The sequence below is a fragment of the Protopterus annectens genome, chromosome 7.part0 (genome assembly GCF_019279795.1).
Source record: "Protopterus annectens isolate FY-2018-M chromosome 7.part0, PAN1.0, whole genome shotgun sequence".
Classification (NCBI taxonomy): domain Eukaryota; kingdom Metazoa; phylum Chordata; order Ceratodontiformes; family Protopteridae; genus Protopterus; species Protopterus annectens.
The window spans coordinates 512415449-512442556 of record NC_056739.1 but is presented as its reverse complement, the minus strand read 5'-3'; the positions used below and the strand labels follow the sequence as shown (position 1 = coordinate 512442556).

At 39.3% G+C, this 27108-nt stretch overlaps 1 protein-coding gene across 2 annotated transcripts in view; it reads left to right on the top strand.

Moving 5' to 3' along the window:
- The window catches only part of LOC122806576 (uncharacterized protein C6orf132-like), a 565156-nt gene that overhangs the window by 311267 nt on the left and 226781 nt on the right, over positions 1-27108 (top strand). Inside the window, exon 1 of one of the 2 annotated variants that reach the window (XM_044077113.1) lies at positions 8873-9716. The exons of the other annotated variant lie outside the window; for it this stretch is intronic. Within the exon in view, the coding sequence (XP_043933048.1) occupies positions 9584-9716 (133 nt within the window). The 5' untranslated portion in view covers positions 8873-9583. Of the gene's footprint in view, positions 1-8872; positions 9717-27108 lie in introns of those variants that run through there. 2 annotated transcript variants of the gene reach the window in all.

The following is a 27108-nucleotide window of genomic DNA, read 5'->3' as shown; positions in this document are numbered from 1 at the left end:
CCAGCTGGGTAACCGGCTCACTAATAGAACCCATAGAGTCAAAATAGGGGACTCCACATCTAACAGTAGACCTACAACCAGTGGTGTTCCACAGGGATCAGTCCTGGGACCTTTACTTTTTCTCTGGAGTACAAGCAAAAACTAAAGGTATGTGGCTGACCCCAGGAACTAAATACCTAATAGCCTGACTAGCCTTATTTGCAAGGCCATGGAGTGAATCATCACGGACCTTATCAACAAAGACATAGGAAATCTCCAAACACTTGACCCTTACTTAGTTTGGATTTGTCAAAGGGAGATCATGTCTGTTAAAACTGGTGGACTTCTTTGAGACAGTCATCTAGGCCCTGGGTGAGAAGAAATATGTGCATACAGCCTACCTAGACTTAGCCAAGCCTTTTGACACTATCCCAAACTCAGGCATCATTGATAAACTCACCCAGCTAGGTATCAACCCTTATATCCTTAGATGAGTTGCTAAATGGCTCACTAATAGAACCCACAGAGTCAAAATAGGGGACTCCACATCTAACAGCAGATCTATAACCAATGGTGTTCCACAGGGATCAGTTCTGGGACCTCTACTGTTTGGAATCTATTTCTCTGGAGTACAAACAAAAACTAAAGGTCTGTGGCTGACAATGTTTGCTGATGACAGCAAACTGGGAGCTGTCATAGAATCTCCAAATGATGTCAACATCCTACAAGAGAGTCTTACACAAACAAATGCTTGGTGTCAAAAAAATGTATTATTATCCTTTTGGTAAAAACAATGCTCCTGCTAACTACCACGTGAATAGCCACACCCTAAGTACACATGCAGTGGTGAGAGACCTGGGCACACAGGTTGACAGCAACCTTACCTTTGATTACCATGTCTCCAGTGGTGGCTGGTGACTTCAAATCAAAGGGGGGCTGCAGGAGACAGTTGAATGGATGGGGCCTACAGGAAGGGGTGTGACCAACCAGAAAGGGGCGGTACCAGGCTCAAAACGAGAACAACTGGGACTTTAATTAAATACTTTGCCCTGGCTGCCAAACCATCATTATGAGAGTCCAATCAAGACAAAATGAAGTGTAGACGAAAAAAAATATTTCAATGCATTGGCTACATGACCACTTACTTAATATCTAGATGGAAACAAAAAGGTTGAGGCATGAAAAAATAAATTACTTTTTAAATACATTACTGGAATGCCAGTCAAAATCAAGTATAAAAAACAAACAGCATTCAACTCAAACCACTTCTCCTTGCACTGCACTTGTAACATGCTGAAAGTAGCAATCTCTGTAATACCCCCACTTGTAAAAATGTTTCTTATCCAAAAAGACCTGCTACCTGACAACTGTCTACTTGTTTCATGGGGAAAACATGATCAAAGTAAAAAATGAACAGCAAACAAACAAGCTCAAGATAAATTGCTTAAAGGATTACTGCGCAGGTTATGGACCACACATGATAGATTGGCATTCTGTTTAGTTTACGGGTAAAGCCCGCAAAGATGACTGCAAGTCTCCAAAAAATGTAATGAGCATCTGAAAATACTGTAATCCTGTCCTTTATTACAAATACTGTCAGGTTTACTATCATACACCCGAAATGTACTCGGTCGACTGTTTACATGGTCGACCGAGAGTGTGTGAAATTCATAGTGTTGAACACCGGAATTGCCAAAATCCATGTTGACTGCTACCTAGGGATGGGTTTTAACATGGGTCGAGATAGGGGCAGATGTGTATTTCAGCAATATCAGTGTTCAACATTGCCTATGGTCGACATTCCACTGTTTGAATAAAGTGGCCTTCGACTGACTTCACTTTGAATAAATGATAGTAAACCATACGGTCATATGCATTTCAATACCTAAGGCTTATGCTTTATCTAGTTATGTAAATATTCTCTGCATGGCAACAACAAAAAGGCTTTCAATGTTGGTAATTCTTTAACAGTATGCTTAAAGCTTACTTGCATCTTACAATCTTAGACAAGCTTACCTCATTGTCATTAAAGAATTGCTACTTAAACACAGAACAAGATGCACTGCAACAACATGCATTTTCTGAGTAATAAGAAGCATAAATCATCAGTATAAAAATATAACAGAAAACCAGAACATTCTGCAAAATCAAGGACAGATGAAAAGCCACTGTAATACTTGTGTCTACCTTGGATTTGAGGATACGCTGCACAATTACACTGCATAACTGCTCCTTGCCTTGCTTGGACACATCCCGAGTCACTACATGGGGGAGTGGGGTGCAACAAGTATGTTACAATTTGAAATGACTCTGTCTGACAAGGCAAACACATTTGTCATACCTCTCAACCTCAGAGCAATAAATCAGGACAAAGCCATAAATAGAAGTGGGACAAAGGCCCAAAAATAAGGACAATTTTTAAATATTGCTCTTATAAACTTAGAAAGATAATAGAATAGTAGGTCTTGCATTAGTATGAATTTCCTGAAGGGTATGAAATCTGAAACTCAAATGTCTGGTATTTTCTAACTTCAGTCTTTAATAATTTGCCACTGATTTGCCAGAAAACTACAATTTTATGGAAAACAAAAATGTTTTGCAAAAATATAAAATAGCCACACAGTACAGCTGGGAACCTGTCATAGAAGGGACACTTTTTAAACATTAGTACTGTTAAGTTGGGCAGCTGACAAAATAAGGGAATCTACATGCATATCTGAAATAAAAGTAATCTATAACTCTGATCATTATAATTATTTGTTAATTGTAAACCCTCCACATTTTCTTCCAAAATTGCCATTTTGCAGAGGGATTATTAGGGGTGAGCAACATTTTGAGCCAAGTCGGCAACAGTTGAAAGTTTTGGATATACCTAATTCTATAAAGGGATTTATTTGTGCGTGCCTCTCAACCTCTTAACGCAGGAAATCTGGCCAAGGCCAAATATATTGGGGGGAAATACAGACAGTACTAAAAATTTCTCTTGTATAAACTTAGACAGTTGATAGAATAACAGGCCATGCTTTAGCATGCATTTTTATGAAGGGTATGAACCACACATTTTATGAGGAACAAACCAGAAATAAGAAGCAAAAATCTATTCATTCTGTGAAAAACTGGACAGTTGAGAGGTATAGTTTGGCCAGGGCTGTCTTTGAATTTGCTGCCCTTCCCCTCTCACAAAATCATGGTTGAATGGGGCCTCCCCCCTGCAGTCATTCCAATGTCCCATTACTTGGCTATTTTAGTCCATTTACAATAAACATTGTAATGTGCATACTGCTTTACTTCTACGATGATTTGGATTTCATTTAAGTTTTTAACATTTTACAGCACAAACACTAATAGACATCTGCTAAACAAAGCAGCACAGTCTCACAATGAAAATAGACTTAGCATTAAAACTAATTTGCCCTTGAAACTCACATTCATTGAAACAGCATTGAAATCCACATTCAAAGAAAATACATCTGGCCAGTGGTAGATAAAGATTAACTTTGGGCTGTTTTCAAATCATAGGCCCCTTGCACACGAAACAGATGTGTTCTTTGATACACCTGCCTGGTTGTCTTAAATTATATTCCTTGTATAATACATTACAGTTGTTAGAGGGCATTTTAAATTTATTGTTTTGAACATTTTTCCAGTAAACAATGAAGCAAAATGCATGCACCAATAATGACAAAATTGCCCAATTCAGAAAATTTCCATCATAAACGTCTACTCAAACTTCAACAATCCATCAGTGTTAGTAAATATGTACAATCTCTGCAGAAGTAAAAGTCATCTAATTAACTCCACATTAAAGAGATCTGTAACTAATGAAGATGTTGCTGCTAGCAAACAACTTTATTTATAGATGAAACAATGAAATTTAAAGTGCCTGTTGTCCTTGAGGAATAAATTGCCTATTTTACATTAAAAACAGAATCTAGTAATATTGAAACAGGGAGTGGATGGCAAACTGATAACAGGTTCATAGTTAGTAGGTGTCACGGCCAAAGAGGACATTCTCAGGACTGCAGCATCCACCCCCTTATAACTACAACACAGTACAGTATCAGCAATGCATCTACATACTGTGGGAGTAGAAGCCACAGCCTTCTGCATCAAAAGCAAGTACACTGTCTGTTGTGCTATTAACAATGCAAGCAGACTCAGCACTAAACTTCTCTTCCCCTGAAGCTATTAGCTCCTTGTAAAATTCACTGGACACTCAACTGTATTTCTCAACTTTGCAGCACATGAACACAAGAAATCTGTAAAAAGCCAAAATGTATTGGGGGGGAGCCCCAAAACCAGGGACACATTTTAAAAATTGCATGTATAATCTTGGAAAGTTGCTAGAACAAATGCTGTGCTATTGCCATGCATTTCATTGTCAAGTCTTGAACCCAGGACCCTATGCACTACAGTCATAGCAACATACCACTATGCCAGATCAGCTGTTTCATGAAAAACAGGAAGACTGAAACTTAAATGGCTATCATTTAATGAATTCAATTCTCACCATAGCTCTCAAACTCTTAGCACAAAAAACCTGGACAAAGCCAATAATGGAGGAATACCGCCCCAAAAATAGGGATAAATTTCAAATATTGATCTTATAAACTTAGAAAATTGCTAAAATAAAAGGTTTTATGTTACCATGTACTTTCTGATGAATATGAAGTCTGAAATTCAAATGTCTGCAATTTAGTGAATTCAAAATCCAGAAAACCACAGATTTTAGGAGGAACAGAACAAAACAGACAAAAATCTGAACTTTTTGCCTAGTCTCTAGCCACCAGTTATAGTTAACTGGGGCATTTTACACACACACACACACACACACACACACACACACACACACACACACACACACACACACACACACACACACACATATGCACACACACACATACATACACACACACACACACACACACACACATATGCACACACACACACACACACACACACACATATGCACACATGCACACACATACATACACACACACACACACACACACACACACACACACACACACACACACACACACACACACACACACTCTGAACGGACTTCAGATAAAACAACATTCTGAACATACTTCAGATAAAGTAACATCCTGATCTGAATGGACTTCAGACAAAAAATGGACTTACTTCAGATAAAATAAACTGAATGGCAATACAATAGCTTATATTCAGCACCATTCACTTACTTCAGATAAAATAAACAGCTTATGTTGAGCACCATTCCTGCTTGCACACACCAAAAGCTCAGTTTCTGCCAAAAAGTACACACTCACACACACACACACACACACACACACACACACACACACACACACACACACACACACACACACTCACACCAAAAGCCCCATTCCTGCCTAAAAGCACAAACACCAAAACTCTATTCCTGCCAAAAAGCACACACACTAAAAGCTCTGTTCCTGCCTAAAAGCACACACACCAAAAGCTCAGTTTCTGCCTAAAAGTGTGTGCGGGCACGCACACACACACACACACACACACACACACACACACACACACACACACACACACACACACACACACACACACACACCAAAAGCTCCATTTCTGCCTAAAAGCAAGCGCACACACACACACACACACACACACACACACACACACACACACACACACACACACACACACACCAAAAGCTCAGTTTCTGCCTAAAACACACACACACACACACACACACACACACACACACACACACACACACACACACACACACACACACACCAAAAGCTCCATTCCTGCCAAAAAGCACACATACACCAAAAGCTCCATTCCTGCCTAAAAGCACACATACCAAAAGCTCCGCTCCTGCCTAAAAGCACACACACCAAAAGCTCCATTCCTGCCTAAAAGGGCACACACCAAAAGCTCCATTCCTGCATAAAAGCACGCACACACCCCCAAAAGCTCCATTTCTGCCTAAAAGCGTGTGCACACATGTGCACACACATACACACACACAAACACACCAAAAGCTCTGTTCCTGCCTAAAAGCACATACACACATCAAAAGCTCTGTTCCTGCCTAAAAGCACACACACCTAAAGCTCCATTCCTGCCTAAAAGCAAAAGCTCTGTCCATTCCTGCCTAAAATCAAAAGTTCTGTTCCTGCCTAATAAACCCACTTTTATCGTGGATGTCCTGCTGCAATCCATAGTTCTAGTAGGTGTAGCTCCAACTTGCTCTGTTTCCCACAAATGCATTCAAAGTCTGTAGTCTGCACACATGTGCTGAATCCCAGCTGGAAAATGCATAGACTGCAGACATTGCAGTCCAATCCCCTTCCAGTGTATGCTGTTGTAACTACATAGACTTCTGGGGCATCTGTATACTGGTGCCTACTTTCCTAATCCAGACTGCTGTTTAACCAGTCCAGATTTGAATATGCATGCGTCAAGTTCATTCCGGGACTTAATTTTTTAATTTTGTTTTTTCTGTTTTACAACTGGGGGGGGGGCTGCAGTTCTTCAGTCCATAGCACAAGCCGCCACTGCATGTCTCCGCAGTGGTAAGAAGGGCATTCTATATTGCTCATCTCATAGGTAATAGAATTCTGTATTGCTCATCTCATAAGTAAGGGCATTGCCTTCAGAAAAAAAGAAGTTATAACCTTCCATACTATTCCCACATCAGGCCAGTAACTGAGTACAGTGCTCCTTTTGGTATGTACATTTCCAAGCACCTGCAGCAATTGGAGAGACCACAAAGGTTCCTCACAAAGAAAATTCAAGGTCTTCAGCATCTGTCATATGTGGATCATCTGAAATCACTGTCACTTTATTCTGTTTCATACAAACTAATCAGAGGCGATCTCTGCCTTGCACATAAAGCTATCTCTGACCCTGCTTTATTGGAAATGCTGCATATCTGCAAGTCAAACGGTACACGGTTTACTCAATCTGAAGACCATAACTTGGTATGTGACAATAATAGATCCTGCTGGAGGGACAAATTTGTCTCCCAGTGGTTACCACACCTTTGGTACAGACTCCCACTTCATGTCAAACAGAGCACCTCACTGACCCTCTTCAAATGCAATCTGGACAATTGGATGGGTAACCGTCAATTCACCCTGGTGTTCCACCTGTGTCCCTCTTAGACAGGGTCCATAGGTGCTGATCATGGAAATAAAGATAGAACTTAGCCTGGCTTGTAAGGACCCTAGGGCCATTAGCCTAGTAACTTTCAATGATCCTATGATCCTATTTGCAATGCATTAAACTTGCTAACTATACTAGTATGGAGGATGGTATCAAAGCCTCGGATAAATTGCTAAAAAAATGTGTGCTATCTTTTCTGTTTTCAACATTTGTGTACTCATTTTAAAATATTACATCTCCATTAAAAAAACTTCTGCAGTGCTAAATATTGTTTCTAGGAATTACTCAAAAATGCATGTTATTTCTGTGTTACTATAGACAACAATGCAAAATGTCATGTGTACACATCAGGAGATATCAATGTATGCACGCCTATTTATTTTTGTATAATTTACTTCATTCTTGTATTCATCCCACTGCTAAATTACTAATGCCTTGCAGGCCAGAATTTGTCATTGACAAATATTTTTTTCTATGCTGATTTTACTGCTGCAAGTTTAACCATTGTTTTGCTGGCTCAGAGGCAAAAGGGGTAGTAATGATGTGTTGAACTTGGCTAGGGGCTTTGCTTGTTATCAGCATGTGCAAAATAGAAGGATTTGGTATCCTACAGAGAAGATCTCCTTCTCTGAGAAAGCGAGTAGACAGATATCAATGAATGACTGCCCTTGACAGAAAATAGAATCGCAATATAACATGTTACTGAAAAAAGTATGGACTGTGGTAATGTGGTGTCATATATAAACCTGTTTTAATACCAGCAATGACTGAGCAAAGGGAGGGGTGTAGTTCAAGGAATGCTGCACAATTTTGTGAAATACCAACACGCAGTTGCAACTTGCCACAAAGTAGGTACTTCTGGATGGGTTGTGTGAATATAGCTATTTTTAGGTTAGCAACTCATTTTGTCTTACTGGTAAGGAGACAGAAAAGGCTTCAAAAAAATTTGCACACATTTCCCTCCTTCCCCCACCCCAAAAATCAATCAGTGAGTAAACTGCCATTTGGGCTGTTTCACTGACATATGATTTGCAAGGAGCAAGTTAGTCACAATGGTGCATGTTCTTAATGGAAACAGGTGCTGGCCATTAAATATAATAGTGACGCACAGTGTCAGGCATGGTTCTATTCCTTCCAAATCTGCAAACATTGTGAACCATTTAAAAGCAATATGTTTAATATATGTCAGCCATAAATTAAAAAAAAAACACCATGAGTTCACTGCAATGCTTCAGTATGTAAGACATACCTGAGGAAAGAAGAAATGTTTACAGTGTTTATCAAATAACATTTTCTTACACTTCAGAGTTTAAAGTTTAACAATGTTTTCAGAAGTAAATCATGCTGATTCAGAAGAAATTGTTATACTGCATATAGTTACATTCTATTCCCCATTCCATTCTGTTTGCAATATAATAGCAGGGTGGGTCTGTAAATAGCTGTTATTCCACGTAATGATACTTCTTTTAATCCCAACCCACGTTTATGAAAGCTGGGCACTCCCTTCTTGAAGAATGCATCTTATATCTAACTAGCTTGTGAGGTTCACATTCCAGAACTACTAAACAGCAAACAGTGCCTTGAGACAAGTCATGCTCAACTGCCCTGCTAAGCATACACTGCAGTTCATTAATAGGAGGCTGTTCAGTTCAGACAAAAAGAAAGCTTTATTCTGTTGTCAGTGTTTTTTAGATAACAGTGAGTCATCACTTATTACAGGGTAGTATTTTTTCAGCTGTAGGTTTGCTATTGATAAGATTTTTTAATCTTTTTTTGAGAAAAGTTTCTGAATCCATTTCATAGAGATTGCTCTTAAGAATACATTCACAGCTCTGTGTAAATTGGGAGGACAGTATATTTACAATCATATCTCTTAAGCAGGAATGCCCATTAGTTGCATGTTTGAATTGATGTGAACACAAGCTGGGAGTGAGGAATAACATCCTCTTCCTGTAAATTTCAGCACCTGTACTTGGGGCCCCAGTTCAGCTGTTTTTATTTTAAAGAAATCCAGTTTCACGTTATGCTATTGTGAACAACTCTTGGCTAAAACCTTCAGCTCAGCAGTAGAAGGTTCATTCTCAGCAATTTTCCTTTTTTTTTTTTTGCCTTATCTCCTGTGTACCCTGTGCCTTTGAACTGTTTGTGTCACTAAGGGAGACTGCTTTGCTTTCTGTTTTACTCAAAAGTGCATGTGAACTGGAGGAGCAAGTGGAGAATGCAGGTTGTGAGTTGTTGCTGTTGTAATTGTAGCCATGGGGCGTGTTCAGGAAGGAGGCTTACCGAACTGGACTGACCTGAATGAGCTATTTACTTACTGAAGCAAGGAACTATTTTCAGAAGCTATACCAAGGATCTAGCAGGAAGAAAAGGCACCTGTTTTGTTTTGTTTTCGATTGTAGATTGAACAATGTTTGAAAATATGCTGAGTTAAGGTACCACTGGGAAATCCTAACCACCTGAAAACATGAAGAAAGGCATAAAGCAGGGAACTTTAACTAAACTGCTGGGAAGGAAACATCCCTCCCCTTCTCTCTTCACTCCAACTCCTATGGGAGTTAGTCCATTGAACAGTGGGGTAACAGATATACAGGACTTGGGTGAGTAATCCGTAAAATGTGTTGCTTGCTTACCTGTACTAGGAAGTTTCATTTGTATAAAGACAGAAGTGGATGCATTAACTACAAGAGCTGTACAAATATTCATGCTTGATACCAGACAAATGTATGCTGGGCTTTTGGAGATTTTGTTACAATATTGCAGATGTTAACACAGAAATGTCGGAAGTTATTACATTTACTATACCATGGGGAAATGTGATAGTGAAGACAGGAGTTCCCCAGAGCTTAGGCATGCTTTGTGTATGATAGTGTGTACTTTTATTTTCTTTGTAATGCATTGTAAAGTATTCTTCTCCCCAAACCACAGTTGCAGTGGGTATCCACTTAAAGCAAGCAGAAAGAAATGCACAGTAAAATGTAAATGGACAGTAAAATGTGTAGATTTAAAATGGCAGGAGTAGACTGAGTTACACAGCAAAAAAACATGTGGGACTTAACTCATGTAATTCTCCAAGTTCCTCTGCACTGTATATTTTCAAATCTGAATTATTCTCTGGTATCTGAACTGTGGTGGTTAGAAATTCTATATATTAAGCTTTGCACAGAAGGCATACTCTGCAAACTTGTATGGGAGATTGATTCCATTTTTTAAAAACCCGCCACTTTTTTCTTCAGCATGGTCCCATCACCACCATTACTCCAAACATTGTTAATTTAATGGATCTGTCTTTCTCCACATTGCCTTGGTAATCTTTTAAGTATTATACTTCTGTCTATAGCTACCATGAAACTGTGTTGTGCAAGGACTTTTATTTTTGTGTGTCACTGCATTTTTATAATGATATATCTGCCTCGTTTTGCTTTCCTGAGTCTTAATTGTTATATTTTTAACATTTGTTTAGCAGTGTAGAGCACTGACCCATAGAAACCCTCCTTTATACTTGGCTCATGAACACTTTCTAAGTGACTTTCTTAGAATCACACAGCAGGCAAATGGAGGTGAAAGGAATTGAACCTAAAAATGAGAAAATGTTTTTAACAGTTCATAGCATTTAATCTTCTTTGGTGTTGCTAGACTATACACATTCCCCAGCATCTCAGTTAATATCCCTGCACTCTGTGATTAGATTTAGTTATACATGGCTGCATTTTTACCCTTATATCTTTACCTTAGTGTTTTGAAATGAGTTTTCTTGTGTTTTATGCCACTCTAAAAAATACACTTAACTACATGCTGCAGGGCTTTACATTTGTTAAACCATTGCATCTGCAGATGTGTAACAAAATAGGTGGGATACAGAGTGAGAAAATACTGTCCTTGTTTACTAAACACAATTCATCAAATTGCACTGGATTGCTAAAGAAAGCCAAGTTTGCAGCAAAATATTAACATGTCAGCTAGAGAAAAAAACTGACCCTATGACAAGATAATTCACTACCATGTATGGCAGATCAGTGGCAGTTAGTGCAGAGGATTAAACATATGAGCCATTAGTGAGCTGCATCCTTTGTTCAGGGGTTTGATTCTCTCAGGCCCGTTTTGTCTGCTGACGACTAAGTCATTTAAGCTTGGGAGGACAGTGTGGTTAATCTGAAAAAGGTCCTTGTGGACCAAAGTTCTAAAGTGGTTAACAAATGAGAACTAAAATTAAAACACAGACTGTGTGCTCCAAAGTTATTCTATGTTTTTATTGTGGCATTTCTAGGTATAACGTGAAGGGGAAGGATGGCAGGTTAAGAAAAATATGCCATTGTAATTAAAAATAAATATATGCTACAGCTAGCTCCTGTTACCTAATGCAAATATGTCATCATATTAAAATCCACATACAACACTAACTTAGTCTAAAACCATGATTCCAAGAAATAACTTTTACTGTTAGATATTACAAGCTTTCGCATTCAAAGAAATTTCATCAGTTATACAGACCTCTTGAGAAAAGGTATACATATTCAAATATTCAACATTTTAGAATTATGATTTCCTTTCTAAGTAGTGCTGCAGGCCTGTAAAGACAGAGCTCAAAACAGTACCTGTTTTGTCTGCATTGGGCAGGAATCTTGTGCGAAAGAGTTGAACAAGAAAGGAGATACATGCTAGCATTCATTTGAAATGCAGTAAGGTTTATACCGTTTCAGCTGATCATACTTATGAAGCTAGATGTAATCAAATATGCCTTTTCAGTGCTGTTCCCTCAGTAAAAATAAATATTGGATGTGATAGGTTAAATTTTATAAGGTGGGATATGCTTTCAGTAAAGTGCACTGTCTGAGCACAAGCTAATGGAAAGTGATCCATATGAATATTTATGATGAATTATAAATGTAGAGCGTGAATGACAATAAAGCTACGCACACAATGTATTGGGGTCTTGAATATTCTGGAATACCAGTGCAAGTAGGTCATTTCTGTTTGGCATTGCACCTGCCGCATACTGAACAGAAATGAGAATTGCAGGTAGCTTCTGATTTTATCCAAACTTCTGTCTGTGATTTATAGCTTTGGGGAATACACACAAGCTATATGAAAGTATGTGCAATTTATTCATTGTCTTGTGTCCAAAGAAAAGTGATTTTATGGTTAATTCTCTTAAGACTGTCAAATGTTTTTTTTTTCCCTGCAGTATTTCATAAGAAAATGTTGAAGTTCAAATTAATTTTTACAAAACTATTTATTAAAATAAAATGTTTCTTCCTCCATTTTGTAGACATTTGATTTTCTTTTCCCACTTTAACTGCACCCCTGGAAGTCATGGAAGGATTTAATATAAACTTGCATAACACAGGAAGTAGTTTTAGTTAGACTACAAAGGTACCATTACATTTTATTTTCTCTTTGTTTTATTTTTTTATGCCATAAGAATTTACTGCGACAGCGGCACCACCAAAAATCCCTGCTGTTTTACCACCTATGTCTCCCTATCACCAGGTTATTATGTTATATCACAAGGGCCTCCACTTTCTAATTTAGCTATGCCTTCTGACATGTGAACTGAGGGTTGCAGGTCAAGAATGTCATACTTATATGAGCAGATTTTTTTTCAAGCTGTGATTAAAAGTTAATGCTCACATGATTGCACATTGTTTTCATTGGAGTTTTTGTCTGCAGCCTTTTGTATGGCATCGTGGTGTAACAGGTAACGGAATTTGCTCTTGCCCTGCTGTTTTGTGCAGTCTCAGCATTGGTATATATAATTAGCAGGGAGTTTGGAGGGCAAGCCTTAATTTCTGTTGCTTTTGATAATTTTAAATTTGATAAAAATGATTGCATTTTCATAGTTCACTGTTATGACTGTTTGATGTTAGATAAGTCATTCATTCTGAGGACCTTCAGAATCAGGAGTTGTCTATCAAAAAAGTGGAGGCTTTAATTGCAGAAGGCAGTATTTTTTCCATTATAATCTAATGTTGCCAGAGCCTTGTCCAGTTACTGTTTCTGACTGAGCAGGAACTATATACTTCCACAGAAGACCCCCCCCCAAGCCAAGAAGTTTATACACCAGTCTTTTGGCAAGTGAGGAGTCCTGGATTGAAAAAAAAATTCCTTCTGAGAACAACTGTTTAGCCAAAACTGTCTGTGGCCTCTTGCAGTAGAGGAGCGCTGTTGTCCCATTCTTTTCAGCCATTTCTTTGTTGCCTGTAACACTTGTCAATTCTTTATTGGTGAAGAGGGTTTCTATGTCTGTTTATATCCTAAGACTATCATAACACTTTTTAAAGGTGATGTCCATTGATAATGTCCTTAATACAATATTTCATGTATTCATAAAAAGTAATTTTAACTTTTTATTGAGAAGATATTTTTTTTGTGAAAATTATTGCTCATTTAAAGCATTGCTCCAGCATTGAAAGGTTCCCATGTGACGGATGTGACTCAGATTTTGGTGCTTATTTGCTGCAACAGGGAAGAAATGTGCAAAATTGACCAATTTGCTTTCCTTACTTCAAGGTGAGAGAGTTCCCAATTTCCATCCCCTTTACCCCAGCCCCACTGGCTATCAAGGAACAGCTGCAGCATCATGCCTTCCCAAATCTAATTCCTCCTCCTCCCTCACCTCCAGAGTTGGTGTCTGAGAAACTTGGTCCGATATCGCACAAAGTGTAAACTGTCAGGTGATGAGCCCATGCCTTGAGTTGTTACATTCTCACAGCAAAGTGAGGACTGAAGGCAGGTGCAGACTAAGGAACCCCCGACCCCCACCCCACACTCTGACAGGGAAAATGATAAGATGAGGGTATGAGCGTATGAGCAGAAGTGCATAGTGAAAGTACCTGGCCAGTAGTAGAGTTGAGATGCATGGCACACACACACACACACACACACACACACACACACACACACACACACTGAACACTGCAGTTCAATGTGTTTTAGTAATATGTATAGTAAGCGGATTATGCAATATTCCATATTATGACTACTCTTACAGTTCAGAATTCTGATGTTTTTAAGTTTTTGTATTCTCTGGAAGTATCATCACATTTGGTTGTTCTACTGCAGTCAACTGTAGATACCCTGAAATAAATACATACTAAAGCTATGCAGCAGCAGCTTCCCGCATATCAGCCATGGTATGCATTACTGCTGCTACTTATATGTTATTCAACATGTTACCTCACATACTAATGGGTCATTTACGCTCGCAAGGGCAGTTAGCTTAGTACTAATCTATGAACCTATTCACAATATATGTACATATGCCTTATCACAGATAACCATGTGTTGTGTATTACCACAGTGGTATCATTCAAAGGATCAAAGCAAAACCAAATGCTGTGCACGTGGGTACTGCACGGCTGGAAAGTACCATTCAACAAACAAATGGCCAGCAATATTAGCAGTCAGGATACAATCCAAAATAGATAGTGCATAAATATGACTTTATTTTAATTTATAAACAGACCGGTTTCGGGAAATTCATGCCTTCTTCAGTGTTAGACAAACGGACATACAGAACATAAATCATTATACATATTTATACATACTGCTAACCAATGAAAACACTGGTATGCTCCTGTCATTCATGAATAATGCATGAAATGGCAGAACAATAACCGAGACCAAGGCAACTATTCAGACCCATACTAAGATATCATAAACATATGTAATATATACTTGACCTACAAAAGTGGCAGCATATGAAAAAAGATGAATATATGCACTTATGCCAACCACTTAAACATATAATAATAATTTGACCACCATATATATATATATATATATATATACACACCCATATATATAAAGTATAAATATTTGAACACACAAATAAGATCCCAACTATGACAGGCTTAGTTGTAGACCAAAAAAAATATGTTAATCCACATGAAAAATGTGGCAAATAAAATTAGCAGGTATATAAAATCAATAGTGGAGATGAGAGAACTATACTATAGCACCTAGAGTGATTATCCAATATTTCTCCTTGTGATTCAGTATGCTGTGCCAACCTTGAGGATTACAGCGATCACCAACTATTCGGTCAATTATCATAAAGGTGAACTGTGCTTGTGGATGTAATAAAACATGTCGGTATAGAGCATTTGTATCCTTCTTGTTTTTGATATCACTTCGATTTTCATTGATGCGTGTCCTGAGCAGTCTGGAGGTCTGGCCAACATAAAATGCCGCACAATAGCATGAAGCCAGATAGACCACCCAGTCGCTACTACAATTACCAAAGATTTTGCAATCAAAGACCTTACTGGTATTGCAACTGGAGAACTGCTTAGACTTATTGATTTGTTTGCAAGAGGCGCAGTGGCCACATGGAAAAGTGCCCAATAGTTCATGTCCCGAAATTGTAAGCTGCTTGTAAATTGCTCCCCCACTACCAATGTGTTTGTAATGAGATAACAAGGAGCCCAATGTTTTGCCTTTTCTATATGAGAATTGGCACTCTTCTCCCAAGATAGATCTAAGCTGTTCATTAGCCAATAGGATATTCCAATGCTTATTTATAATGTCCCTAATAACATTATAATTCTTTCCATATGTAGTAATAAATTTTGTAATGGTAGTCCTGGAATCTACAGAAGGAATCTTGTAGTCCAATAGTGTTTCCCTATTTGTTTCAGAGGAGCGTATCCATGCCCTGGCAATATCCTGAGGTTTATACCCTCTGGTAACAAATCTACGACATAAATCCTGACTGGCTACATCATGGTCTGGTTTGGTGGAACTGAAGTGTTTCATTTGTATAAATTGTGATACTGGGATATTTCTGATGGTATGGCTTGGTTTGGTGGAACTGAAGTGTTTCATTCGTATAAATTGTGATACTGGGATATTTCTGATGGTATGGCTTGAGTGCATGCTAGAAGCATGTAATAAAGTGTTGTATTGAGGGTATTTCCGATACACTCTGGTTGCCAAAGTATGGTCCTGATTTCTGGAAATTATTGTCTCCAAATCAAAAGTGATAGAGAATTCAATACCCCAGACATTATCATTCAAATAGTCAACAAATTCTTTCAAATACCCAACATCCGCACGCCATGCCATCCAACAATAGTCCAGGTACCTACACCAAATATCCATTTCCACCAAATAGATGTTATGGGATGAATTGTAGATCATACATTCTTCAAAGAATGCCATAAACAGGTCGGCATATATGGGAGCAAAGGATGCTCACATAGCCGTACCCTGAAGTTGCCAGTAACATTGACCCTGGAAATAAAAAACATTTTTATTAAGTACATGTTCTGACATGCAGATTAGTAAAGTATTGAACCCAGGTGAATATAATCCAGCCCTATCTAACCAATATTTAAGAGCTTGCAATCCAGCCCAATGTGGAATACTGGTATATAAGGCTTTAACATCCAATGAACACATTATCCATTCTGGCTCCAATTTTGTGTCCTCAATGATTTTAAGGAACATGAAATGTCCTCAGTGATTTTAAGGAACATTAATTTGCCGAAACTGGTCTGTTTATAAATTAAAATAAAGTCATATTTATGCACTATCTATTTTGGATTGTATCCTGACTGCTAATATTTGTGTTTATTGAATCAGTCAAAGGATGTAACTATTTTGTCTTTGTGTGATTAATGCATTATCACAACTAACACATCAATTTCAGTATGTACACATTGCCATAGCTTGCCATTCACACTGTCTGCATGTTGCCACAACTTACCACCTGCCATTCTCACTGTGTGTGTGTGCATTGCCACAGCTACCCAACCATAATTCGCAGTGTGTTGTGTTGCTGGAGCTACCCACCCAGCTTTCACAGTGTGTGTGCATGTGTGGGAGTGTGTGCGCGCGTGAGTGCACATGTGCATGCGTGAGTGTGCACGCGTGCATGCGCATGAGTGTGCACGCGTGCACACGTGTGTGCGCATGAGTGCACGCGTGCATGCATGTGTGCGCATGAGTGTGCACGTGTGCATGTGTGCATGCGTGTGCACGCATGAGGGTGCGCATGTGTGCGCGTGCACATGTGTGTCTGTGCGAGCACGTGAGTGTGTATGTGTGTGTGCACGTGAGTGTGCACGTGTGTGCATGCGCTTGCATGCATCTGAGTGTGTACCGTTTGCGATGTGTGAATATATCACCGCTACCTGCTTGACATTTGCAGTGTCAGCATCTTTCTAAAGCTACCCACCTGCCATTTGCAGTGTGTGTCGTGTTGCTATGGGTAAGTGCCTGCCATTCACAGTTGTGTGTGTGCATGTGCACATGTTGCCACAGCTATCCAACTGCCATTTCCAGTGTGTTTGTGTTGCTGCAGCTACCCACCTGCCATTCCCAGTATGTTTGCATTGCCACAGCTACCCACCCAGCATTTGCATTGTGTTTACCACAGCTACCCACCCAGAATTCACAGTGTGTTTGTGTTGCCTCAGCTACCTACCCACTATTGTGTGTGCCTGCGTGTGTTGCCACAGCTACCCACTTGCCACTGGCAGTGTGTGCCTGTGTTACCACAGCTACTAAAATTTGCAACATTTTTGTCATTTTGTCTGTATATCTTTCCTTTGTGTGACTGCTACAGCACCCTGCCATTCCTAGTGTGCGTGTATTATCACAGCAGTCAAATTGCCATTGATGGTGTCAGCATGTACACTGCCACAGCAACCCACCTGCCATTGGCGGTGTGTGCATTGCTGCAGCAGCCATCCATTTGTTACCACAGCTACCAGTAATTCACAGTGTGTTACCACAGCTATACACATGGCATTTTTAGTATGTCCATGTGGGTTATCATAGCTTACCTATATGTCATTCACAGAGTGTTGCTACATAGTTATCCAAATGAGTAATTTCAGTTTGCATTTATCACAGCTACCCACATAATTCACAATGTATTACCACAAACAGTGATATTCATCATTCACACTGTTTTACCACAGCCACCTAAGTATGCTATTTGCAGTGAGTTACTACAGCTTCCCATATGCATTGTGTTTTGTATCACTTGCATTGTGCATGTTGCCACAGCTAACATGAATGACATTCACATTGTAAATGTCATGGCTACCTACATGCGCTATTTACATTTTACATGTTGCCACCACTACCTACGTGCGCTGTTTACATTTTTCGTGTTGCCACCACTACTTACGTGTGCTGTTTACATTTTACATGTTGCCACCGCTACCTACATGTGCTGTTTACATTTTACATGCTGCCACCGCAACCTACGTGTGCTGTTTACATTATGCATCGTCAGGTTTACTGATGCGTGTCAGTCGCACTGTATATTACCTGAATGTGTCATTCTCAGTATGTTAGTGCAGCTAGTGTGCTATTCACAGGGATGTTGCCACAGCTGTTTATGTGAGATTTTCATTGTGTTTATCACAGTTACATATGTGTCATTCTCAGTATTTTACCATAGCTACCAATATGAGTAACTATCAGTATGTCATTCACAGACTGTTAACACAGCTACCTATATATGTAATTTTCAGTGTGTGTTATCACAACTAGTGTGTCATTCTTAGTGTGTTACCATAGGTATGTGTATTTCTCACTATGCATTAGCATACATCATTTATACTATGTTAACCATGCCTACCCAGGTACATAATTTGCAGTGTGTATTGCCACAGCTACCCACATGCATCATTTGCAATATATATTACATCATTCGCAGTATGTATTATTACAGCTACCAATATGCGTTGTTCACATTATGTTACTACAGCTACCCATCTGTGTTATTCTTTACCTGTGTTACCTTAGCTACCTAACAACATCTATAGTTTATGTGACTACAGTTGGCAACCTGCATTATTCTTGTGTATCATTCATGGTATGCATTACCACAGCTGTCAGCATATTTCTTTCTTGGTGTATATTACTACAAAGACTTCACTTGTCAACAGCTAAATGATAGCAGAATAGCTTAACTCTGTGATGTAAATGGAGAGCTGCACTATAGGTTTATAGACAAGTTTCCCCCTCCCAAACTCTCCCCTTCAAGTGATCCATTCCCAAAGTATGAAGTGTTGCATTAGATGCCCCTTGTTGTATCATTGCTTGATTCTACATTCATTGGCTTTCTTAAAATAACCGCAGTATCAAAAAGAGAAACTGGCTCTGATAATGGGAAGTCACTGTGTAGTAACTACCCAAAGAGTGGTATATGCAGGACAAAGACTTTTATTCTGATGTTTAACTAAATTAGAAACGTATGTCAGGTGGTTGTAGGGACAAAGTAAATATACATGCACTCTGAGCCAGTGGAATGGAAATGTGCTTTGGGTATAGGTTCCCTTGAAATTGTAGGACAGTTACCCAAAAGAAGATGGATCTCTGCCAGCTTTGGGAAGAAGTGAAAGAAAAAGTAGATATGAAAGTCTCTGATTTTGATTTTAATAATGGCCTTATCTCTCTACACAAACTCCAAAAGGTGAATTTCTATATTTATTTGGCTTCATTGTACACAGAGTTATTGATACCTATGCAATGGAATAGCTTCAGTTAAGCACCACTGTATGTTGAGAGATGTTTACTTGTGAATATTAAAATTCTGACGGCTTACTACTTCATTCATTCATTCCTTCCCAGTATCAGTTTATTATTGCACTACAGTATTGTCTTTAGAACAGGGGTGTCCAACCTTTTTGGCTCTGAAACCACTTGCTGTGCTATGTATGGCTTGAGGGGCTACATTCCCACATCCTACATGTCTGTCCATTCAAAACAGTATGTTGTAGAACTTAACAAGGGCCAGATATAATGCTTCAGTGGGCCGCATTGGACATCCATGGTCTAGAATAACATAAACTTAAGAAGTGTTTTTTTCTGAAGTCTTTGAAATACAACATAAAAATACCGAAATGGAAATCTGCTATTCTCTGTTTCCCATTGCATGTTTACAACTTGTCCATGGAAGGTTATCACATGGAATATTAACCATCCAGTTAAATCTGAAACAAATGTAACATAGTGCATGGATTCCTCTGTTTGTACTTCAAAGTAGGACTTTATTTACTGCCCTTGGTAACTGGATGGGGCAAAATGTTTACACATTTACACTAGAGTCTGCCTTTTAATTGCCATTTGCCCAAATCCAGATACTTTCAGGAATGAACTATGGATGGAATATTGTAATTTACAATAAGGACAAATTATCAACAGATCATTGTACTGAATTTCACCTTATCAAAAATATAGCTCAAAAACTCAATGAATGAGGAGTTTGGTGGGGGGGCTGTGCCCTCCACTGCAATGTACTTCATTTTCTGTACCACATAACAACCTTGGGAGAGAACTTTGAAAATGTCTATGGAATTGTTTGTTGAGACAGCTGATGCTCAGTGGATTGTACTTTGACCAGATGGTGTTCTTGCTTAAATAGTTTAGTCTAGCATTCTTGGACCAACTAGCTGCACCAGTGAAATTGCAGTGGCTAGGCTTGGGAATGTTTAACTGATTTGTAGCTGTCACCTGTCCCGGATTTTGCAGAATGTTGTCTCTGATTTTTCCCTCATATTTTTGCCTGTCCCTTGTAGAGACTTCATTTTCTGGTAGAACTTTGAAGATTGCTACGTATTACTGAAGATTATCATCAGTAATACCAACATTAAAGTTTCATACTTCTTTTTATTCAGAAAAAGCAGTCCTGGCTTTTCTGTATTATGTTTTTAAATGAATTAGAGTAGTGATATTTAAAAATTGCCTCAGCATTATTTTTGGCATTTTACATAATTATTTTGCAAAGAACTTGGAAAGTTTGGAAAACCTTATAAATCAGAAGTCTTAACCTTGTACTGGCAGCATTTTATTTTATCCTGGTGAATCTCTCTATTTAGTTAATATTTGACTTTGTGTATGCAGTCTTGATAAGTATTGATTAAAATATTGTCATACAACTGTGGATCCTTTCTGCTGTTGTCCTTTGTTCCTCATTCTATTGTATTGTCAATTTAAAAGCTTGCAAAAACTCATTAAAATATGTAAAGCCACTCTATTGCACTAAAAACTTAGCTGTTTGTTAGGTGCTGATGTCTGTCTTAAAGAAATAAGAGCGAGTGAGAGAGAGAAATCTTAACTGTGAGATGAACTCAGAAAATTGTTAGAAGCAGTGAAAGTAAATTGTCAATTTAATAGAGCAATGCCACTTTGCTTACTAAAATTATTCCAGTAAACTAAAATTAAAATGTTGTGCAATTTTCAACAAGCAGTACTTTGATCATATGCTACATCCCTGCAGAATTCTTCCTTTTTTAACTCAAGAAGGTGTTTAACATACTGCTTTCCTGTTTGACCATCCCTGGTGGTGGGTTGTGTCCAACTCAGTATAGAGAGAGCAACCTGCTAAAGCTAGCTGTAGAGAAGGCAGGGTCAGCTTCATCCTCGGTGCTTTAATGGGGCATTTATATAATATAATATATGTATCTATATAAAATTAAATCACCTTCTCCTCTCAGCTGTCTGTTCTGGCCATTGACAAGCGTTTTCCTATTTGCAACTCTTGAGTTCTTAAAGGTGCTGCCAGTAAATACCTTGCACATGGCTCTGTCCTGGGCTCCTGGTATAGTCCACCTAGCTTCTGTCAGAAGTCATTGGTTCTGGTGTATCACTGTGTAGCCCTCCCTCAGTGGTAGATGAGCTATCATTGGACACTCCTTCTCTAACATTCCCACCTATCTCCTCCCCCACCCTCGCTGCATGTTTGTCTCAGGATATCTGGGTTACAGTCAGGGGAACCTTTATTCCCTTGCACTGTGGAACTGGCTGAAAAACTGCTTAAAACTGAAAAGCATAATGTTCTGCTATTAGTTGTCATTAGTCCCCATTTATATACATATAGGTTAACAAGGAATTTAATAGGTTGCATGTATTTCTAATATACACTGGCTGTGAGCTGTGAATAGCGACTTTCCTTTTTCTCACATTTGCTAGTAAAATATATGCTGTTAAAATTATGGTACTTACCTATAGATTTTGTTCTGTGATGGCCATAGTAATTAATGAAAGATAACCAAAGTTCTAAGGCATATTTGTCTAACAACTTGACAGTTCATTGTATTTGTGCATTGGCTGATGTTAGATGCATGGCCAAGTTTTAAGTAGTTGTAAACATATGACTTGATGGTTGCACTTGTAACTACAAACCTAAGGCTTGGGGAGGAGTCTGTTCAGGTTTTGCAAGATAATTCATCCTCTGAATGTAGAGTGAATGAAGGAATTATCTGTGTAAGCAGGGGTACTTATATTACAGAAGGCATTGTGAAGAATACATGCCTTCTATAAGTATCTTGTTTTATTTTTATTTTCCTCTTCAATTTATTTTCAAGATTCAAAGACAGTTTAACTGCTGGCTGAAGGGTTGTTACTGCTGTATCGGTGTTGGACTAGATTAATTTCCAACCGCTGACAAAAGCTATATCCTTTGATTTCAGTCTAAAAGAGGATAGATGCTATTTTTTTTCTCAAATTTAGGCCTGTAATTCTTAACAATTTACATAGAACGCACAAACCATTCAAAGTAATTAATTGAAAATGCATTCAGTAGTAATGATCATAAGGCATGACCATGGCTAAATGAAAATTTAACAAATGGATTCATTTTTTTTTAATTGTTTGTAGAATTCTGTATTGCATATAAATATACTCCTCTTACTATAAACTAACCCTATGTACTGTGACAAGAAGTTATAGTCTCCAGTATTTCTAGTTTTGTCCTATCAGAGGTGAATTACCTGCACTTTAATTTTACATTTAAACCATAATGGACTTTGTGATGAATACGGCTTTATAAAAGATTAACTGATCTGTGCAATATTGAGGTCTTTTATGACTTGAAATGGTAAACTGCTTGGTGTGAATATTTGTTTCATCAATATATCTTTCTGTCTTCCATATCAGTGGCTCAGGTCACGACTGACAAATCCACAGTTCAGTCCGCTAATGGCCCAGGTCATGACTGAGGAATCCACAGACCAGCCAATTAATGGCCCGGGTCATGACTGAGGTGTCCTCCGACCAGTCCGCTAAACTGATTTTAGTCAGTACAGTAGTTTCTTTACTGGGCTACAACACTGATCTCTGCACCTTTTTCAGTGTCTTTATCAAACAGGAAAGAAGTAAAGTAGACTTGGGAAGAATGGATCGCACTAAGAAGAGAGATTAACTTGTTAAAGAAGAATGATAACAAAATGATTGGTTAAGCCCACTTATTTCTACGTTTAGTAAAGTGTTTGTTTTAGCTGGCGCAGAGAATAGAAATACCTAAAATGTGCATGGCTTGATGTGTGAGAAATTAGCTAAGCAGTTCATTCCAGATCTGCCTACACCTTCAGTAATGACAGTAGTAAATAGTAAATTACATCACATGCATTTAATTCTAAGTTATAAAATAAATGCATTGTTCACTGTGGGTGGGAGGATGACATAATGGTTAAGGTGTTTACCTTAAAGACACAAGGTGCAGGGTTTGATTCTCACATGGGGTAACTGGCTAGGCTTCAAATGATCCAGAAGGGCAGTTAGTCTAGTACTAATCTATGAATCTATCTATGAATCTATGTTAATATCAAGAATACGGAAGGATAGGACAGGGAAAAAAGGTGAAGGTGTTGCCATAATGTATCAAAATCATCTCATATTGGAACAACTTAGCTACAACCCCCAAGAAGTCAGGGATACTGAAATCATTCTTGCTAAACTAAAACTAAACTCTAATAAACATGTAGTTATAGCAGGTGTCTACATCCCACCAGGTAACAACATTTCCACTATGGAGAGCCTTTTATACTGGATGTCTATCTTCCATCCACAAGAGATCATACTCCTAGGAGATTTTAACATAGACTGGTCCGACTGTACCAAATACATAGACTGGTCCGACTGTAGCAAATACAATTCCTCTACCCATATCAACCTCCATGGCTTTACCCAAATCATAGACAACCCCACACGAATCGATAAGAAATCCAAACATCACTCCATCCTAGATTGGATACTTCTGTCTGACCCCACCATAGCACACCAATCAGGCTGCCTACCAGACAGCTTCAGCGATCACCAACCTACCTTATTAGGAATAACCAATCCACCCTTAGAATAGTTCGCAACAAAAAAAAAACCTCAAAGCCAAGGACCTAAACAATGACCTAAAATATTATAACTTGTCTCCCCTAAAACACCTACCCCTAGATGAGGCAGTAGATTACTTCAATACAACCTTTCTCAAAATTTTAAACCCATCATGCACCAGCCCATACCATCAGAGTTAAGACAAACTATTCCCCTTGGTTATTTTACATTAAGAAGGTTCATGGTCTGCACTCTTGTGGGAGAAGAGGCTGGACTCTACTCTTCTGAGCCGGGAATCTCTGGTTAAAGGCTTATAGTGCCTGCATATTTGAACTATTTCTTACTGTAATTGGTACACCTTGTTTGCTGTAGCATAGACTAGATCCAGGCCTGCTGAATCTAGTTTTGTTTGTATGCTTGTTATTTCCCTGAAAAGCTAATTCCACCTAAAACGCGGCTTTTCAGCGCTTCTGTGGATCCCTAGTGATATCTGCATTGCTTACTGTACTTATTTCCTTGTTTCACTTGAAAGAAAGCTACTGTTTGTCATTTTTGCATTTAAGTTACCTGGCACTTGCTCACTAAAGCAATTATATAAGTCAGCACTAAAAAATTAAAAGCACTACACCCTCACAAACTCCCCCTGGAGTACCTTGCTCCCCATTGGCCATTTTTTCAATTATAAAGAAATTCCCAATACTATTCTAGCATGTCCAAAGGTCAGTTGTCAATCTCCTCTCCAGTCCAGTTGGTGAATCTGGGAATCTTGAGGCAATGTTACAACTGCCTCATGTACACAGACAACCCTCTCCTCCTCCCAACAAATTCCAACACATGTGAGAGATGCAACCATATAGCCAAACTGGAGGCTAAGCTCTCTCAACTCAGTACTGGCATAACCAGTCAGGAGGAGAAGGAAACCACACTCACTAAAATTCCAGTCTCACATAGACCTACCATGACAGCAAACCAAACACATAAACACACAAAAACATACTTGGAGGCTCTAAATAAAAATCTGCCTAAGCAGCAGAGACCTCCAAAGCAGACACCCAAGCAACCGCTACCCCAAAATAAAACACGTGCAACACATAGCTCACAAAGCTAGTGTGCCGAACAGTCACAGCCCTTAAGGCTAAACAACACACCTGATACACTTGTAATAGGTGACTCTATCATCAGGCACACTGACGTCCCACTCACCAGGTTGAACAAGGAGAAGGTCACGGTTAGCTGCCTGTCGGGCGCTAGGATCTGCCACATAACACAAGCACTCAGGTCACTCCAAGGCAAGTACAAATATGACTCGGTCATTGTCCATGCTGGTGTGAATGATCTGAGACGTACCTCCCTGGACTACATGAAAAGAGACATAGACGAGCTCTCTGAGCATATAGCCCAGGCCGGTATGACCCTGACCTTGAGTAGCATCTTACCCTCACCAAGAATGATGCCACAGTATGAAGACAAGACTATCAATTTCAACAATTGGCTTAAGTATTGGTGTCATTCAAAGGGGATCCAATGCCTGTCAGCCTGGGATGACATGCTCGACAAGCCACGATGCTTTGCTAGGGACGGCTTGCACCTGTCACCCCTGGGCTTTCGGATATTGGCAAAGGCTCTTGCTACCCCCATAGTGCCTTTTTTAGGCAAGGCTCAAAAGACAAACCCACCTCCATAGGTATCACAAGGGATAAGAAACTGAGTAATGCTACTCAACGCCAGAAGTCTAAACCTCAAGATGCACGCACTCGAACATCTCCTTAGCATGGAGAACATCGATATCTGTGCAGTAACAGAAACCTGGTTCAAGGCTCTTGAGAGCACCCCAGCACTACCAGGTTATACCTCATACCATGCTTTTCGGCCCCAAAACTTGGACCAAACCACAAAAGGAGGGGGGAGTATCAATATTCGTCAGAGATACCCACACCTCCAGGTTGGTGGCACAGCACGAAGCATCGGAGACTATCCATGTGCAACTAACAGTGGGTAAAACTGCCTTCCAGTTTATAGCCTGCTACAGACCACCTTCCCAAACCCAGGAACTCCACTTGGCCTTCCTGAGAACACTGGAAAATATGAAGGTCTCTCCAAACACCATTATATTGGGTGACTTCAACTACCCAACCATAGACTGGGAGCATTACTCTAGCTCCAACACCCTAGCCCAAAGGTTCCTAGAATTTATAAACTCAGATGCTATGGAACAACTTGTTACCACTCCCACAAGAGGGGAAAACATACTGGACCTGATCATCACCAACATGGGGACTCTATGCTCCAGACCAGAAGTGTATCCCTCACTGGTAAGATCAGACCATAAACTAATCTCACTGGATATTCACATCCCGACCCCACCCCATGCCCAGAAAACCACAGTGAAAAACTTCTCTAAAGCAAAATTCACACTCCTCAAAACCAAGGTGGAATCCTTCAAAGCCCCCGGGCCTGTGGATAATACGGCCCAGACCACAAAATCCTTTATAAACGCATTCTATGAACACCTTCAGGAATGCATGGATCATGCAATCCCAAATAAAACCAAGACCCAATCCTCCAAAGGCAGACGTCCTGTCTGGTGGACCCCAGCCATAAACAAAACTATACAATAGAAGGAGGAAGCTACTACATGATGGAGCAAAATCCCAAAAAGGGAAGGCATCTCTGATCAGTATTAGCAAAAAACTACGGGCACTCATAAAATCGAAGGCCAGCTTCAAGAGAAAAATTGCACAGGACACTAAGGATAATCACAAGGCTTTCTTTAGTTATGTTAGGAACCTGGGTGGGAATTCCCAGATATGCTCAGAATTAGTCCAAAATGACAAAAAATACACCCGACCCACAGACATTGCCAACATCCTAGCTGACAGGTTCAGCGCAAACTCCCCCCCCCCCACCAAAAGGGCTAATATCTAT